The sequence below is a fragment of the Hypanus sabinus genome, chromosome 3 (assembly GCF_030144855.1).
Source record: "Hypanus sabinus isolate sHypSab1 chromosome 3, sHypSab1.hap1, whole genome shotgun sequence".
Taxonomy (NCBI): Eukaryota; Metazoa; Chordata; class Chondrichthyes; order Myliobatiformes; family Dasyatidae; genus Hypanus; species Hypanus sabinus.
In genome coordinates, this window is record NC_082708.1 from 192928316 (window position 1) to 192948461 (window position 20146).

General features: G+C 43.7%; 1 protein-coding gene across 1 annotated transcript in view; it reads left to right on the top strand.

The window, feature by feature from the left end:
* mogs (mannosyl-oligosaccharide glucosidase) overlaps positions 1 to 20146 on the top strand; it is a 61216-nt gene that overhangs the window by 27839 nt on the left and 13231 nt on the right. Inside the window, exons 3-4 of the mRNA XM_059965913.1 lie at positions 1256 to 1476; positions 13260 to 13453. Coding sequence (XP_059821896.1) covers positions 1256 to 1476; positions 13260 to 13453 — 415 coding nt within the window. The remainder of the gene's footprint in view (positions 1 to 1255; positions 1477 to 13259; positions 13454 to 20146) is intronic.

Below are 20146 nucleotides of genomic sequence, written 5' to 3' on the forward strand. Positions count from 1 at the left end.
CGGCATTCTGAACAGCCAGAGGTCATGGTACATATTGGTTCTAATGACATAGGTAGGAACAGGACTGAGGTCTTAAAGAGAGAATATAGGGAGCTAGGTCGAAAGCTGTAAAGCAAGACCTCGAGGTCTTATGTGAGGGGAGGGAAGGGTTGGATTGATTGTAGAGTTGGTTAAAATGTTGACATACAATGGTGGGCTGAAGGGCCTGTAGTTTGCTGTAGTGTTCTATTGCGGATGTACAAAATGTTGATGGAATTGCACTCTGCAGCTCAGGTTACTATACTAAAGGAAGGATGTGATTAAACCAGGGAGGATGCAAAAAAATTTTCAAAAATGTTGCTGACGTAACCTGCTGAGTTCCTCCAGTGTTTTGCATGTGTTGTTGGGATTTAAGGGAATAAATTATGGTTTTATAGATAGGCTGGCACTGTCTTCCTGGAGTGAAGGAGACTGAGGGGTGACCTCATAGAGCAATAGATGTAATAGATTGTTACAGTCTTTTCCCAGAGTTGGGGAATCCCTAACTGGAGACATAGGTTTGGAATGATAAGGGAAAGATTTAAAGGGAACCTGAGGAACAACTACTTCACACAGAGGATGGTGGGTGTTTGGAACAAACTGCCAGAAGAAGTGGTAGAGATAGAATATAACATTTATGAGACATTTGAAAGATGCATGGGTAAGAAAGGTTTAGAGGAATTTTGGCCAAACACAGTCAAATGGGTCAAACACAGTCACATTCCATGGGTTAGCTTAGGTAGGTACCTTGGTCATGATGGACCTACAGGTAGGGCAGAAGGGCCTGTTTCTGTGCTATATATCTCTATGACTACAAAACTCAAGCATAATGTTTGCCGTCTTAATTCCCCATGTGCCTGCATGTTAACTTTCAGTAGTTATGTACAAGGACACTCGGATCAACACTAATGGATGCCACTGTAGCATAGCAGCAGCGTGACTTCCCAGGCTGCTCTGGAGTTGAGACTGCAATTCCCATGCTGTTCTGTGTGAATCATTGTGCTGCTCCCTATGGAATGTGTGGGTGCTCCCGTTTCCTCCCACTGTACCGGGTAGGTTAATTGGGTATTGTAAATGGTCCCGTGACATGATTAGCTTAGGGTTAATAGGGGTTGTGGGGTTGCTGAGGCACTGTGGCTCAAAAGGCCAGAAAGGCCTATTACTCCACATTGTATGCTAAATTTAAAAACTGCCTTTGTTTATAATTGATCTAGTGTGAACTTGTTTGTGATTTTAGGACTGATGTGGCTCCAGCAGTTCAAAGCAGAGGTGAACTTGCGCCATACATGTGAACAGGGTGATCGGCTGCCCAGCTATGGCTGGCTTATGCATGATGGCATCAACTTTGGGGTGCAGGAAATTAAGGAGAATGATTTCATTTTAACAACTGAGTTTGTGAAACGTCTTGGTGGGCAACATGGTGGAGATTGGACTTGGAGAATTACTGCCAAACCACAGGTGTGTTCATTGTATAAAGAAATCTAAATCTTACTTTTATTATTCATGTGATAATCTATCTGCAGTGAAAAATCATAGAAACTCCACACCGAAGTACTCTTCCACATGTATTGTTCCTCAACTGTCTTGTCTACAAGCCATGTAAAGCACGACATCTATTCAGATCATTTTTCCTGATTTCATCTGCAGCCATTTCTTCTCTCTGCATCTCTCTGCAAATGTGATCTTTCAGTCAAAGTCATGAAGTCACCAGTACCACATGAATGTGTGCCTGAAGAGTTAGTTCAGGAGTCAGGGAATAAGATTTTTGATCTCTTCTGGGACACAGGTGACCTGTACCAGAGGGCAGCGTGCACCTGAGCTGGAGAGGTCCAATATCTTGGCAGGCAAATGGGCTTGTACTACTCAAGAGAGTTTAAGCTTAATTGGCTGAGAATGAGATCTAAGCAGCAGTGATGTAGATGGGAGACTGAAAATTGATACAAAATTGAGTGGGAGCCAGAGAACGGGATCAGAAAGTAAAGTGAAGTGATTGAGTAAAGTGCAGGTTTGCAGGTGCAGCAGACCATCAGAAGGTAGATGGGATGTTGACCTTCATTGCTAGAGGGATTGAATTTAAGAGCAGGGAGGTTATGCTGCAACTATACAGGATACTGATGAGGTTGCACCTGGAGTATTGCATACAGTTCTGGTCTCCTTACTTGAGGAATGAAATATTGGCAGTGGAGATGGTGCAGAGGAGGTTCACCAGGTTGATTCCAGAGATGAGGGGGTTAGACTATGAGGAGAGATTGAGTCATCTGGGATTGTACTCACTGGAATTCAGCAGAATGAGGGGACCTTATAGAAGTTGATTAAATTATGAAAGGACTAGATAAGATAGAGATAGAAAAGTTGTTTCCTTTGATAGGTGAGACCAAAACTAGGGGATATAGCCTCAAAACTCGGGGGAGTAGATTTAAGATAGAGATGAGGAGGAACTGCTTTTCCCAGAGAGTAGTGAATCTGTAGAATTCTCTGCCCAATGCAGTATTGGAGGCTACCTCAGTAAACATATTTAAGACAAGGTTGGATAGATTTTTGCATAGTGGGGGAATTAAGGATCATGGGGAAAAGGCAGATAGGTGGAGATGAGTCCATGGCCAGATCAGCCATGATCTTATTGTATGGCGAAGCAGGCTTGACAGCCAGATGGCCTACTGCTGCTCCTATTTCTTATGTTCTTAACAGGCAGGAGCAAAGTAGCAGACATTAGAGCAAGGGTGCTTATTTAAATGCAAGGAGAATTAAGGATAAGAGAGATAAACTTAGAACATGGAACAATGATGTGTCCATTACAGGGACTTGGTTGAGAGAGAGATGTTTATTGTTCCAGGAAATGATAGAGAAATAAGTTAAAAAGGGGAAGGAGCTGCAAAATGAATCAGGGACAAAATCACAGCTGCACTCAGAAGGGGACATAATGGAGGTCTCATCCACAATATGGGTTGAACTCAAAAATAGGAAGTGCAATCCTAACCATCCCTCCCCCTCAAAAGCTACTGGCACATTGATCACAGATATGCCAGCAGATTAGGGAAAGGTACAAAACAACAGTTTTTGTAGGTGGTAGTTTACTGTTCCTCAGTTTAGATTGGGACCTCCTTAGCACAAGAGGATTAGATGGGATTGGAATTTATGAGGTACGTCAAAGAGATTTCTTCATACTGTATGGGAATAGTAAAAGTAATGGAGGGAGCCATACTGGACCTGGTATTAGAGCATGATCTGGCCAGATGACTTAACATTTGAGTGGAAGAACATTTACAAAACTGTAATCATAATTCTATCTTAGATTGGGTGTTGTGTAATAACCCAGATCTTATTAGGAAGCTTAATGTAAATGAATCCTTAGGAGGCAGTGATAATAATATGATTGTGATAATAATACTGCAATTTGAGAGGGAGAAGCATAAGTCAGATGTATCAGTATCACAATGAAATAGAGGGAGTTACAGAGGCATGAGAGAGGAGCTTGTCCAGGTGGGTTGGAGGAGGATACTAGTGGGGATGACAGCAGAGCAGAGATGACTGAAGTTTCTGGGAATAGTTCACAAGGTGCAGGATAGATATGTCTCACAGAGTTCTCAAATGTCGGGGGTAGACAACCTCAGCTGACGAAGAAAGTTAAGGACTGCATAAAAGCCAAGGAAAGGGCAAATAAGGTAGCAAAAGTGAGTGGGAAGCTGGATGATTGGGAAGCTTTTAAAATCCAACAGAAGGTAACTAAAAAGCTATAAGAAGGAAAGAGGTGAACTATGAGGGCAATCTAGCCAATAGTATAAAGCAGGATACTAAAAGTTTTCTGAGTTATATAAATAGAAAAAGGGAGGTGAGAGTTGATATTGGACCACTGGAAAATGATACTCGTAAGGTAGTACTGGGGGACGAAGAAACGGCTGATGAACTTAATAGGTACTTTACATCAATCTTCACTGTGGAAGACACTGGCAATGTGCCAGAGGTCCATGAGTGTCAGGGAACAGGAATGAGTGCCATTGCTATTACAAAGGAAAAAGTGCTAGGCAAACTGAAGGGTGGATAAGTCACCTGGACCAGATGGACGACATCCCAGAGTCCTGAGAGAGGTTGCTGAAGAGATAACGGATGGATTGGTCATGATCTTTCAAGAATCACTTGATTCTGGCATGGTCCTGGAGGACTGGAAAATTGTAAATGTGTCTCCACTCTTTAAGAATGGAGGAAGACAAAAGAAAGAATTTATAAGCCAGTTAGCCTGACCTCAGTGGTTTGGAAAGTGTTGGAGTCTATTATTAAGGATGAGGTTTAGGGGTACTTGGAGACTAATGATAAAATAAGTCAGAATCAGTATGGTTTCTATAAATGTGAAATCTTGCCTGACAAATCTGTTGGAGTTCTTCGAGGAAGTAACAAGCAGGGTAGACAGAGGAGAGGCAGTGGATGTCATTTACTTGGATTTTCAGAAGGTGCTTGATATGGTGTCACAAATGACGAGTCAAGTCAAGTCACTTCTTATTGTCATTTCGACAACTGCAGATACGGTACACAGTAAAAACGAGACGTTTTTCAGGACTATGGTGCTACATGAAACAGTACAAAAACTACACTGAACTACGTAAAAACAACACACACAAAAAACTACACTAGACTACAGACCTACCCAGGACTGCATAAAGTGCACAAAACAGTGCAGGCATTACAATAAATAATAAGACAATAGGCACAGTAGAGGGCAGTAAGTTGGTATCAGTCCAGGCTCTGGGTATTGAAGAGTCTGATGACCTGGGGGAACAAACTGTTACATAGTCTGGTCGTAAGATCCCAAATGCTTCGGTGCCTTTTCCCAGGTGGCAGGAGGGAGAGGAGTTTGTATGAGGGGTGAGTGGGGTCCTTCATAATGCTGTTTGCTTTGCAGATGCAGCGTGTAATGTAAATGTCTGTAATAGCAGAAAGAGAGACCCTGATGATCTTCTTAGCTGATCTCACTATCCGCTGCAGGGTCTTGCGATCCGAGATGGTGCAATTCCCGAACCAAGCAGTGATGCAGCTGCTCAGGATGCTCTCAATACAACTCCTATAGAATGTGATGAGGATGGGGGGTGGGAGATGGACTTTACTCAGCCTTCGCAGAAAGTAGAGATGCTGCTGGGCTTTCTTTGCTATGGAGCTGGTGTTGAGGGACCAGGTGAGATTCTCCGCCAGGTGAACACCAAGAAATTTGTACTCTTAATGATCTCTACCAAGGAGCTGTCGATGTTCAATGGGGAGTGGTCGCTCTGTGCCCTCCTGAAGTCAACAACCATCTCTTTTGATTTGTTCACATTCAGAGACAGGTTGAAATGAGGCTGCTTAATAAGATAAAATCCTGTGGCATAACAGGAAAGGTACTGGCATGGATCAAGGAATGGCTGACAGGCAGGAGGCAATAAAGGGGGCCTTTTGTGGGTGGTTGTCAGTGACTAGTGGTGTTCCTCGGGACGGTATTGGGACCACTACTTTTCATATTGTTTGTCACTGATTTAGATAATGTAATTGATGGCTTTGTGGCAAAATTTGTGGATGATATGAAGATAGGTGGAGGGGAGAGATAGTGCTGAGAAAGCAATATGATTGCTGCAGAACTTTGACAAGTTGGAAAAAATGACAAAAAAGTAGCAGAGTTAATACAGTGTTGGGAAATATACAATGTTGCATTTTGTTGTTAGTGCAGACTATTATCTAAATGGAGAGAAGGTTCAAATATCAGAGCTGCATGCAAAACTCCCAGAAGGTTAATTTATAGAGTGAGTCTGTGGTAAAGAAGGCAAATGCAATGTTAACCATATGACAATTACAGCACGGAAACAGGCCATCTCGGACCTTCTAGTCTGTGCCGACGCTTACACTCACCTAGTCCCACTGGCCCGCGCTCAGCCCATAACCCTCCATTCCTTTCCTGTCCATATACCTATCCAATTTTACTTGAAATGACAATACCAAACCTGCCTCTACCACTTCTACTGGAAGCTCATTGCACACAGCTACCACTCTCTGAGTAAAGAAATTCCCCCTCGTGTTATCCTTAAACTTTTGCCCCCTAATTCTCAAATCATGTCCTCTTGTTTGAATCTCCCCTACTTTCAATGGAAAAAGCCTATCCACGTCAACTCGATCTATCCCCCTCATTGTTTTAAATAACGATTGAATCTTCCTAACTAACCTTCCATGCGGAACCTTGTCAAAGGCCTGACTGAAGTCCAAATAGACAACATCCGCTGCTTTACCCTCGTCAACTTTCCTCATAACCTCTTCAGTAAGATTTGTCAAACATGACCTTCCACGCACAAATCCATGCTGACTATTCCTAATCAGACCCTGTCTATCCAGATAATTATATATACCATCTCTAAGAATACTTTCCATTAACTTACCCACCACTGACGTCAAACTGACAGGCCTATAATTGCTAGGTTTACTCTTAGAACCTTTTTAAACAATAGAACCACATGAGCAATATGCCAATCCTCTGGAACCATCCCCATTTCTAATGACATTTGAAATATTTCTGTCAGAGCCCCTGTTATTTCGACACCAACTTTCCTCGGTCCTAGGGAATATTCTGTCAGGACCTGGAGATTTATCCACTTTTATATTCCTTAAAAGTGCCAGTACTTCCTCCTCCTGAATTGTCACAGTTTCTATAACTTCCCTACTTGTTTCCCTTACCTTACACAATTCAATATCCTTCTTCTTAGTGAATACTGAAGAAAAGAAATTGTTCAAAATCTCCCCCATCTTTTTCGGCTCCACACATAGCTGTTCACTCTGATTCTCTAAGGGACCAATTTTATCCCTCACTATCCTTTTGCTATTAATATAACAGTAGAAACCCTTCAGATTTATTTTCACCTTACTTGCCAAAACAACCTCGAATCTTCTTTTAGCTTTTCTAATTTCTTTCTTAAGATTCTTCTTACATTCTTTGTATTCCTCGAGCACCTCATTTACTCCATGCTGCCTATATTTATTGTAGATCTCTCTCTTTTTCTGAACCAAGTTTCCAATATCCCTTGAAAACCATGGCTCTCTCAAACTTTTAACTTTTCCTTTCAACCTAACAGGAACATAAAGATTCTGTACCCTCAAAATGTCACCTTCAAATGATCTCCATTTCTCTATTACATCCTTCCCATAAAACAATAGATTGTCCCAATCCACTCCTTCTAAATCCTTTTGCATCTTCTCAAAGTTAGCCTTTCTCCAATCAAAAACCTCAACGGTGGGTCCAGTCCTATCCCTCTCCATAATTATATTGAAACTAATGGTATTGTGATCACTGGACCCGAAGTGCTCCCATCCGTCCATCACAATCTCCCACAATCACAACCCTGTGGTTATTACAAATATCTGCTATCTCCTTACAAATTTACTCCTCCAATTCTCGCTCCCCATTAGGTGGTCTGTAATACACCCCTATAAGTGTTACTACACCTTTCCCATTCCTCAATTCCACCCAAATAGTCTCCCTAGATGAGCCCTCTAATCTATCCTGCCAGAGTACCGCTGTAATATTTTCTCTGACAAGCAATGCAACACCTCCTCCTCTTATCCCTCCGATTCTATCACACCTGAAGCAACAAAATCCAGGAATATTTAGTTGCCAATCACACCCCTCCTGCAACCATGTTTCACTAATAGCTACAACATCATATTTCCAGGTATCAATCCATGCTCTAAGCTCATCCACCTTTCTTACAACGCTCCTAGCGTTAAAATAGATGCAATTAAGATACTCTCCACCTCTTCCTCTCTGTTTATCCTGAACGATGTGATCAACTTTATTATCTTTTTCTTCCTTCTCCCCTACATCTTCGGTCTGAGCGCTCCCCTTCTCTATCACCTACCTATCCTCCCTCACACACTGTCTACTAGCTTTCTCTATTTGTGAACTAACCTCCTCTTCAAATTGATTCCCACCCCCCAACCATTCTAGTTTAAAGTCTCCCCAGTAGCCTTAGCAAATCTCCCCACCAGGATATTTGTCCCCCTATGATTTAAGTGTAACCTGTCCTTTTCGTACAGGTCACACCTGCCCCAAAAGAGGCCCCAATGATCCAGAAACTTGAATCCATGCCCCCTGCTCCAATCCCTCAGCCACGCATTTATCCTCCACCTCATTCCATTCCTACTCTCACTGTCACGTGGCACAGGCAGTAATCCTGAGATTACTACCTTTGTGGTCCTTCTTCTCAACTACCTTCCTAACTCCCTGTAGTCTTCTTTCAAGACCTTTTCCCTTTTCCTACCTATGTCATTGGTACCTATATGTACCATGACCTCAGGCTCCTCACCCTCCCACTTCAGGATATATTCGACGTGATCAGAAACAGCCCGAACCCTGGCACCAGGGAGGCAAACTACCATCCGGGTCTTCTGACTGCATCCACAGAATCACCTATCTGACCCCCTAACTATTGAGTCCCCTAATACTACTGCCTTCCTCTTCCTTTCCCTACCCTTCTGAGCTACAGGATCAGACTCTGTGCTGGAGGCACAGCCTCTGTTGCTTCCCCCAGGTAGGCTGTCTTCCCCCCCCCCCCCCAACAGTACTCAAACAGGAGTACTTACTGTCAAGGGGTACAGCCACTGGAGTACTCTCTAGTACCTGACTCTTCCCCTTCCCCGTCCTAACCGCGACCCACCTGTCTGCCTCCCGTGGTCCCGGTGTGACCACCTGCCTGTAACTCCTCTCTATCAACTCCTCACTCTCCCTGACCTGACATTGGCATTCATTTCAAGGGGAGTAGAAATTAAATAGAGTATTGTCAACAGTTTTGGGCCCCATATCTCAGAAAGGATGTGTTGTCATTGGAGAGAGTGCAGAACAGGTTCACAAGGATGATTCCAGGAATGAAGGAGTTAACATGTGAGGAGCTTTTGGTAGCTTTGTGCCTGTACTCATTGGAATTCAGAAGAATGTGGGTGGGGGGTGGATCTCATTGAAACTTACTGAACATTGTAAGGACTAGTTAGGGTGAATGTGGAGAGGATGTTTCTTATGGTGGGGAGTATCCAGAACTAGAGGTAAAGAGGAATTTTTTAGCCAGAGAGTAGTGAATCTGTGGAATGCTCTACCACAGACTGGAGGCCCAGTCCGTGTGTATAATTAAGGGGAAGTTAATCATTTCCTGATCAGTCAGGGCATCAATGGATGTGGCGGGAAAGCAGGTTTATGGGGTTGAGCGTGATCTGGGAACAGTCATGATGGAATGGTGGAGTGGGCTTGATGGTCTGAATACCCTTACTCTGCTCCTATGTCTTATGGTCTAAGATGTGAGTGAGGCCACATTTGGAAAATTGTCTTTCGTTTTGGTCACACTGCTGTAAAACAGCTGCCATTAGGCTGAAAAGAGTGCAGGGAAGTACTACAAGAATGTTGTTGGGACTGCAGGGACTAGGTTATGGAAAGATATGCAACTGGTTGGGACTTTATTCATTGATGCAAAGGAAAATAAGTGATCTTATAGAGGTCAGTCTCTATAGAGAGGGTGTTTCCTATGGTAGAGGAGTCTTCGACCAGATGACACAGCCTCAGAATAGACATCCATTTAGAACAGAGATGCGGAGGAATTTCTTTAGCCAGAAGGCAGTGAATCTGAGGAATTTGTTGCCACAGGTGGCAGTGGAGGCCAAGTCATTAGATATATTTAAGGCAGAGGTTGATAGATTCTTGATTGCTCAGGGCATGAAGAGGGCAGAAAGAAGGCAGGAGAATGGGGCCGAGAGGAAAATTGTATCAGCCACGTTGAAATAGTGGAGCAGACTCAATGGGCCAAATGGCCTAAGTCTGCTCCTATATCTATGGTCTTAGATATAAAATCATGAGGGACACAGATAGAGTGAATGTGTAGTCTTTTTCCTAGGTTTGAGGAATAAAGTACTAGAAGGCATAGTTTTAGGGTTAGAAAATCCTCTGGAGAGGATTCTTAAGGACAGAATTTAAATCCTCCTCTTACTTGCCCCTCAAACAGGATCCCACTAAGGAGCATCAGGCCATTGTCTCCCACACCAACACAGACCTTATTAGCTCTGGAGATCACCCATCCACTGCCACCAACCTCAGTTCCCACACACCGCAGCTCCTGTTTCTATCCTGCCCTACTGAACTCATGTATTGACATAGCTCAACTTTGTCTTATCTTCCTTTCCCCCCCACCCCCCCACCCTCCCAGTTCAGTCTCTTCATACCTACATCCAGGACACTTCACGTGCTCTGGATCTGTTCAATTATTTCAAGTTCCTTGGCCCCCATCATCTTTTCACTATGGATATACAGTCCCTATCCACTTCCATCCCCCACTAGGAAGGCCTCAAAGTTCTCTGTTTCTTTGAGGACTCCAGACCCAACCAGTTCCCCTCCACCGCCACTCTCCTCCATCTAGCGGAACTTGGCCTCACCCTTAATACTTTCTCCTTTGTCTCCTCCCACTTTCCTCAAGCAAAAGATATAGCTATGGGCACTCACATAGTTCTCAGCTTTGTCTGCCTTTTTGTTGACTACGTGGAACAGTCTTTGGTGTCTGTCCTCCACTTTACCTACACTACGTTGACGACTGCATTGGTGCTGCTACCTGCACCCATGCAGAGCTTGTTGACTTCACCAACTTTGCCTCCAACTTCTACCCTGCCTTCAAATTTACCGGTCCATTTTTGACACCTTCCTCCCCTTCCTCGATCTCACTGTCTCTAACTCTGGAGACAGCTAATCTACTGATGTCTATTATAAACACAGACTCTCATAGCTATCTGGTCTATACCTCTTCCCACCCTGTTACTTGTAAAAACACCATCCCCTTTTCTCAATTCCTCCATCTCGCCTCTTCCACTCTCAGGATGAGGCTTTTCATTCTAGAACAAAAGGGATGTCCTCCTTTTTCAAAGAAAGCTTTCCTTCTTCCACCATCAATGCTGCATTCAACCGTTTCATGCACATCTGCTTTTACCCCAATTGTCCCACCATTCTTCTGAGGATAGGGTTCCTCTTGTCCTCATTTACCAGTCCACCACCCTCCGTACCCAGCACATAATTCTCCGGAATTTCCACCATCTCCCAATAGGATCCCACAACCAAACACATCTTTCCCTCCCCCCCCCCCCCCACCCTTTCTGCTTTCTGCAGGGATTGCTCCATACGTGACTCACTTGTCCATTCGTCCCTTCCCAATGATCTCCTTCCTGACATTTACCCTTGAAAGTGGAACAAGTGCTACACCTGCCCCACTCTTTCTCCCTCACTACCATTCAGGACCCCCAACAGTCCTTCCAGTTGAGGCAATACTTCACCTGTGAGTCTGGTAGGGGTATATACTGTGTCTGGAGTTCCTGATGTAGATTGGGAGACCATTTCGCTGAGCACCTACGCTCTGTACACCAGAAGAAGCAGCATCTCCCAGTGGCCACTCATTTTAATTCCACTTCCCATTCCGGTAATGCCCCCCACCCCTTCACCATTCCCCATCACCTTTCCCCCTATCTCACCTTATTTTCTTGCCAGCTCATCACCTCCTTCTGATGCTTCTCCCACTTTTCTTTCTTCCATGGCCATCTGTTCTCTTCTATCCAACTCCCCCTTCTTCAGCCCTGTATCTCTTTAACCAATCAACTTCGGAGATCTTTACTTCATCCCTCCCCCTCAAGGTTTCACCTAACACCTTATGTTTCTCCCTTCCGTCCCCCACCTTTCAAATCTACTCCTCAGCTTTTTTTTCTAGTCTTGCTGAAGGGTCTCAGCCCAAAAGGTTGACTGTACTTTTTTTCATAGATGCTACCTGGCCTGCTGAGTTCCTTTAGTATTTTGTGTGTGATGCTCGGATTTCCAGCATCTGAAGGTTTTACCTTGTTTGAGATTAAAATTGTTTTTTTTTATCATTGACACATGTCATGAGATTTGTTGTTTTGTGGCAGCGGTAAAGTTCAAGCCATTAAAAAATTGCTGTAAGATAAAAGAGGAATAGTGAGGTAGTATTCATGGGTTCCCCTGTACTTCACTGTGTTGGTAATAATGAGAAGAAGGCATGGTCCGGATGGTGAGTGTCCTTACGATGGACGTGTAACACACTGTGAGGTTTCACTGCTAATGTAATGGTTTCTCTGTAGCAATATTTGGGTTATGACTAGAGATGACGGGGCTTTGGATTGAGGGGCTATCCAATGAGAGGGATGTTGTGTTTTCTTGTGGGACTGGGAAAAGGGGTTTTGTGGTCTTTTGCCGGAGAGAGATGAGAGAAGACGCAAATGGAGAGAGTTGGTAGACCTCCGAACAGAGTGGACTTGGAGTGAGGATCCGAGGGTCAGCTTCGCTCGGAGTAGGTCAACAGGAAACCAGTGGACTGAACAGTGAGCTCCAATGCTGTGCATTAGACTGTTTCATGAGAATGGGCTCTTTGTTTTATTTCTTTACTAAACATATAGTCAAATTAAGAATTATAAAGCTCAATCATTTAATCGCATATTGTGTTCTGTTTGTAATTTCATGGTACTGATTTGTAACGGGGGGGTCACATCACACAGCATCCACCCAAACAAGATTTCTTAAGTTTGGCCGGGCTGAGGGCTGTCTTCCCCTAGATTAAGCCACTAGCCAAACCGAGAGTTACAGATGCTACCTTGAGGCACTGTCTTTTGAAGATGGGTGATGGAGCTGACTTAGTCTACAACCCTGTTGACAAAGTTGATTGATGAAGGTAGATGTATGGATTTATACCACGTGGACTTCGGTAAGGTGGTTGATAAGGTCCCTCGTAGGAGGCATGTTCAGAAGATTTAAGATGTATGAAATCCATGGTTATTTGGCCATTTGGATTCAGAATCGGCTTGCCATAGAAGGTAATGGTTGATGAAACTGACTATGGTTGGAGGTCTGCAACCAGTGGTGGTCTTCAGGCATCTCTGTAATGGGCCTTTGCTGTTTGTGATATCAGACACTGGGAATGATGCTTGTGAACTATCTCTGGTAAGCACTTAATCACATGATCAACCAATCTCACTTCTACACAGTTTAAAATAATTGTCTGCTTTCTTTATTACCACACCAAAGAATACTGGGCATGCTTTTGAATTAAGTAGATTTGCACAGTGTCTGTCAAGAAACATGACAACTCTGCTGTACCAAATGATAAATCTGGACCAAATGTCATGTAAGCAAAATCCTACAACATGTACATTTATAAATTACCACAGGAAAATGTTGATGTGATTTTCATAGCTAACCTATTTTATTATAGAGCTCTGCTCCAGAGAACCTAGTGATATCGCTGCTATTTTATGTCGCTAGTGACGGACAGGGAGTTCTACAGCCACACATTGAGGAGAAGAGGAGGTTAGTGGCTGTGTCAGGGTCATCAGAAGATTTGGGAAAATTCACAATTACTTTCCTGACACCAACTGATCTTAAATCCAGGAACTCCAAATATGCCAGGTGAGATTGTCCCTCATTGTCAATAAAACGGAAATCCCCATTTCTCTAAACACGACAGAATAAGCTGTTATGTCATTCTGGGTGTATATATGCATATGTATGGGATGCACATATTTACATATTTTGAAGCTATTTTCCTTTCTTGCATTTAGGTTTTATAATGAGGTCAATTTGTGTTGAGATATATTTTCATGAAAATTTATTTATAAATATTTTAACTTCTTCAGTATTGACTGGGGCTTTCTTAATACCAGGAGCACAGAAGAGTGACGGATGACCTCAGAGAAGTTTATAAAATCATGAGGGGTATGGATGAAGTGATCTCTTATCATCATGATCTGCTTCCTACACCCATGCTGAGTTTGTCAATTTCAATTTTGCCTCCGACTTCCATCCTGCCCTCAAATTTACTTGATAAATATCTTCCCTTTCCCCACCTGGTCTCAGCTATCACCTGACAGCTTGTACCATTTCCCTCCCTCCCCCACCACTTTTATCTGGTTTCTGCCCCCTTTCTTTCAAACCTGGTGAAAGATCTCGGCCCAAAGCATCAACTGTTTATTCCCCTCCATAGATGCTCCTTGACTTGCTGAATTCCTCCAGCATGTGTTGCTCAGTCATAGTCATTTTTCCAAGATTGTGGAGCCCAAAACTAGGGGGCAGTGATACAAGATAAGAGGGGAGATATTTAAAAGCCATCTGGCAAGATACGTGTTTACACAGAGGGTAGCAACTACCTGTACTTCCAGAGGAAGTAGTCGAGGCAAGTACAATTGCAAAATATAAGAGGGTTTTTTAAGGGGAGGGTTTGTAGGATTATGAGCTGGATGCAGGCAACTGCGACTAGCTGGGAGGATACTGTGGTCAATATGTACAGTTGGGACTGAAGACTCTATTTCCATCTTGCATCACTCTAAGACTCTGATTAATTCCAATAAGTGTAAGGTCTTGAACTTTGTAAAGTCAAACCAGGATAAAGTAAAAGGTCAGGCCCTGCGGAGGCAGCCAGGAGTACAATTATATGGTTCCCTAAAAGTGGTGTCACAGGTAGACAGGGCATTTGCCATTCTCGTCTTCGTCAGCTGGGACTCATTCCATGGAATGTAGGGAAGGGAATGGGTGATCGTAATAAGTTGTACAACATTGTGCCCCAGGGAATCAAAACATAGTGAGCTTAAGGTGAGAGGAGAAAGGTTTAAGAGGGACCTGTAAGTTACTCTCTGTGTTCTTAGTACATAGTATACTTAAGTTGGCTACGGGGCAGTGTTCTGTACTGTGTGAGATGTGGGAAGTCTGGGAGACCTTCTGTCTCTCAGATAAACACATCTGCACCAAGTGCACCGAGCTGCAGCTTCTGAAAGAACACTTTAAGAAACTGGAGCTGCAGCTCGATGACCTGCGATGCATATGGGAGAATGAGGAGGTGATAGAGGCTACAGGGAGGTAGTTACCCGTGGGTTGTAGAAGAAGGGTAACTGGGTGACTGGAGAAGGTGGGGAAATGCACATCCAGAGCAGAGTACACCTGTGGCAGTTCCCTCAATAATAAGTATATAACTTTAGGTACTATTGAGGGGGATGATCTACCGGAGGGGAAACACATCGACCAGGTCTTAGGCACTGAGTCTGCGGCTGTGACTCAGAAGAGCAGAGAGCTGAAGAGGGCTGCATTGTTGATAGGAGATTCCACAGTCAAAGGAACAGAGACAAGATTCTATGGGCGTGATAGAGAATCCTGAATGGAATGTTGCCAAGACCAGGGTTGTCTTGAATTAATTTTCAAGGGTGACCAGCCAGAAGTCCTGGTACATATCAAGTCAAGTCAAGTCACTTTTATTGTCATTTCGACCATAACTGCTGGTACAGTACATAGTAAAAATGAGACAACGTTTTTCAGGACCATGGTGTTTATGACACAGTACACAAACTAGACTGAACTACGTAAAAAAAAACAACACAGAGAAAGCTACACTAGACTACAGATCTACATAAAGTGCACAAAAACAATGCAGACATTACAATAAATAATAAACAGGACAATAGGGCAAGGTGTCAGTCCAGGCTTCAGGTATTGAGGAGTCTGATAGCTTGGGGGAAGAAACTGTTACGTAGTCTGGCCGTGAGAGCCTGAATGCTTCGGAGCCTTTTCCCAGACGGCAGGAAGGAGAAGCGATTTATGAGGGGTGCATGGGGTCCTTTATAATGCTGTTTCCTTTGCAGATGCAGCGTGTAGTGTAAATGTCCGTGATGGCGGGAAGAGAGACCCCGATGATCTTCTCAGCTGACCTCACTGTGCTGCAGGGTCTTGGGTCTTGCGATCCAAGACGGTGCAATTTCCGAACCAGGCAGTGATGCAGCTGCTCAGGATGCTCTCAATACAACCCCTGTAGAATGTGATGAGGATGGGGGGGGGGGGGGTGGGAGATGGACTTTCCTCAGCCTTTGCAGAAAGTAGAGACATTGCTGGGCTTTCTTTGCTATGGAGCTGGTGCTGAGGGACCAGGTGAGATTCTCCATCAGGTGAACACGAAGAAATTTGGTGCTCTTTACGATCTCTACCGAGGAGCCATCGATGTTCAGCAGGGAGTGGTCGCTCCGTGCCCTCCTGAAGTCAACAACCAACTCTTTTGTTCACATTAAGAGGCAGGTTGTTGGCTCTGCACCAGTCTGTTAGCCGCTGCACCTCCTCTCTGTAAGCTGACTTGTCGTTCTTGCTGATGAGACCCACCACGGTCGTGTCATCGGCGAACTTGATGATATGGTTTGAGCTGTGTGTTGCAGCACAGTCGTGGGTCAGCACAATGAACAGCAGTGAACTGAGCACACAACCCTGGGGAGCCCCCGTGCTCAGTGTGATGGTGTTGGAGATGCTGCTCCTGATCCGGACTGACTGAGGTCTCCCAGTCAGGAAGTCTAGGATCCAGTTGCAGAGGGAGGTGTTCAGGCCCAGTAGGCTCAGCTTTCCAATCAGTTTCTGAGGGATGATTGTGTTGAATGCTGAACTGAAGTCTATGAGCAGCATCCGAATGTATCTGTCTTTTTTGTCCAGGTGGGTTAGGGCCAGGTGGAGGGTGGTGGCAATGGCGTCATCTGTTGAGCGGTTGGGACGGTACACAAACTGCAGGGGGTCCAGTGAGGGGGGCAGCAGGGTCTTGATATGCCTCATGACAAGCCTCTCGAAATACTTCATGATGATGGACGTAAGTGCATATTGGTACCAATGACATGGGTAGACAAGGTGAAGAGGTCCTGACAGGAGATTTTAGAGAGCTAGGTAGAAAACTGACAAACAAGACCTCCAGAGTAGCAATCTCTGGGTTGATGCCTGTGCCATGTATCCATGAGGGTAAGAATAGGGTGATTTGGCATGTGAATATGTGGCTGAGGATCTGGTGCAGTGGGGCAGGGGTTCAGATTTATGAATCATCAGGATTTCTTCTGGAGAAGGTATGACCAATACAAAAGGGATGGACTACACCTGAACCCATGGGGGTCCAATATCCTTGTGGGCACATTGGCAAGAGTTGTTCAGGTGGGTTTAAACTAATTTGACAGGGGAATGAGAACCAGAGTGATAATGCTGAAAGTGAGGTAGTTGGTTTACAAACAGAGGCAATGTGTAGTGAGACTCCTTGCAAGGAGAGACTGATGACAGGACAAAATTGCAGTCAACAGGCTGAGTTAAAAGGCAGACAAAATCGAAAAAGGTGAATACAGGACCAATGTGTTATATTTGAATGCACATTATGCAGAATAAAGTCTATGAACTTGAAGCACAGTAACAGATTGGCAAAAATGATTTTGTAGGCATCACTGAATCATGGCTGAAAGAAGATTATAGCTGGGAGTTTAAAGTCCAAAGATACACATTGTATTGAAAGAATAGGCAGAAAGGCAGAGGAGGTGGCGTGGCTCTGTTGGCAAAAACAATTAAATCATTAGAAACAGGTGGCATAGGGTCAGAAGGTGTTGAATTGTACAACATTTGTAGATAGAGCCAAGGAACTACAAGGGTACAAAGATTCTGATGAGAGTTATATACAGACCCCCAAAAAGTAGTAAGGATATGGACTACATGTTACAGCGGGAGATAGGCAATGCATAAAGGGCAATGTTACAATAGTCATTTGGGGATTTCAATATGCTGTGAAATTGGGAAATTCAGATTGAGGCTGGAGCCCAAAAGGAGTAATTTCTAAAATGCCTACGAAATGTCGTTTCAGAGCAGGTCGTGGTTAAGCACACTAGGGGATAATCTATTCTAGACTGGGTGTTTTGCAATGAACCAGAATTTATTAGAAAGCTTAATGTAAATGAACCCTAAGGGACAAATGATACAGTACACCCTGGGATTTGATAAGGAGAAACTATCAAATGTACCAGTGTTACAGTGGAGTAAAGAGAATTACAGAGGCATAAGAGAGAAGGCACAGGATATATACATCCCAAAGTGGAAGAAGTATTTGAAAGGCAAGATGTCACAACCATGGCAAACAAGGGAAGTCAAAGCCAAAGAGAGGGCATACAATAGACCAAAAATTAGTAGGAAGTTAAAGGTTTGGTAAGCTTTTAAATACAAACAGAAGGCAACCAAAAAAGTCATTCAGAAGGGAAAGGTGGAATATGAAAGTAAACTGTCCAGTAATATTGAAAGCATATCAAAGTTTCTTCAGATACATAAAGTGTAAAGAAAGGCGAGAGTGGATATTGGATTGCTGGAAAATGATGTTGGAGAGGTAGTAATGGCAGACAAACTGAATAAATATTTTATAACCATATAACAATTACAGCATGGAAACAGGCCATCTCAGCCCTTCTAGTCCATGCCGCACTTACACTCACCTGCACTCTGGCCATAACCCTCCATTCCTTTCCTGTCCATATATCTATCCAATTTTACTTTAAATGACAATACCAAACCTGCCTCTACCACTTCTACTGGAAGCTCATTCCACACAGCTCCCACTCTCTGAGTAAAGAAATTCCCCCTCGTGTTACCCTTAAACTTCTGCCCCCTAACTCTCAACTCATGGCCTCTTGTTTGAATCTCCCCTACTCTCAATGGAAAAAGCCTATTCACGTCAACTCTATCTATCCCCCTCATTACTTTAAATACCTCTATCAAGTCCCCCATCAACCTTCTATGCTCTAAAGAATAAAGACCTAACTTGTTCAACCTTTCCCTGTAACTTGGGTGCTGAAACCCAGGTAACATTCTAGTAGTTCCTGGGATGTCCGGACTGTCTTACGCAGAGAGGTTAGAGAGACGGGGCTTGTACACGCTGGAATTAAGGAGATTGAGAGGGGATCTGATTGCAACATATAAGATTATTAAGGGATTGGACAAGATAGAGGCAGGAAATGTGTTCCAGATGCTGGGAGAGTCCAGTACCAGAGGGCATGGTTTGAGAATAAGGGGTAGGTCATTTAGGACAGAATTAAGGAAAAACTTCTTCTCCCAGAGAGTTGTGGGGGTGTGGAATGCACTGCCTCGGAAGGCAGTGGAGGCCAATTCTCTGGATGCTTTCAAGAAGGAGCTAGATAGGTATTTTATGGATAGGGGAATCAAGGGATATGGGGACAAGGCAGGAACCGGGTATTGATAGTAGATGATCAGCCATGATCTCAAAATGGCGGTGCAGGCTCGAAGGGCCGAATGGTCTACTTCTGCACCTATTGTCTATTGTCAATAAATCTTCTCTGTACTCTCTCTATTTTGTTGATACCTTTCCTATAATTCAGTGACCAGAACTGTACACAATACTCCAAATTCGGCCTTACCAATGCCTTGTACAATTTTAACATTACATCCCAACTCCTATACTCAATGCTCTGATTTATAAAGGCTAGCATACCAAAAGCTTTCTTCACCACCCTATCTACATGAGATTCTACCTTCAGGGAACTATGCACCATTATTCCTAGATCACTCTGTTCTACTGCATTCTTCAGTGCCCTATCATTTACCATGTATGTCCTATTTGGATTATTCCTACCAAAATGTAGCACCTGACACTTATCAGCATTAAACTCCATCTGCCATTGTTCAGCCCACATTTCTAACTGGCCTAAATCTCTGCAAGCATTGAAAACCTACTTCATTATCCACAATGCCACCTACCTTAGTATCATCTGCATACTTACTAATCCAATTTACCACCCCCTCATCCAGATCATTAATGTATATGACAAGCAACATTGGACCCAGTACAGATCCCTAAGGCACACCACTAGTCATCAGCCTCCAACCTGACAAACAGTTATCCACCACTACTCTCTGGCATCTCCCATCCAGCCACTGTTGAATCCATTTTACTTCTTCAATATTAATACCTAACAGTTGAACCTTCCTAACTAAATTTCCGCGCAGAACCTTGTCAAAAGCCTTACTGAAATCCATATAGACAACATCCACTGCTTTACCTTCGTCAACTTTCCTCGTAACCTCTTCAAAAAATTCAATAAGATTTGTCAAACATGACCTTCCACGCACAGATCCATGCTGACTGTTCCTAATCAGACCCTGTCTATCCAGATAATTATATGTACCATCTCTAAGAATACTTTCTATTTATTTACCCACCACCGATATCAAACTTATAGGCCTATAATTGCTAGGTTTACTCTTAGAACCCTTTTTAAACAATGGAACCAATTGAGCAATACACCAATCCTCCGGCACCATCCCCGTTTC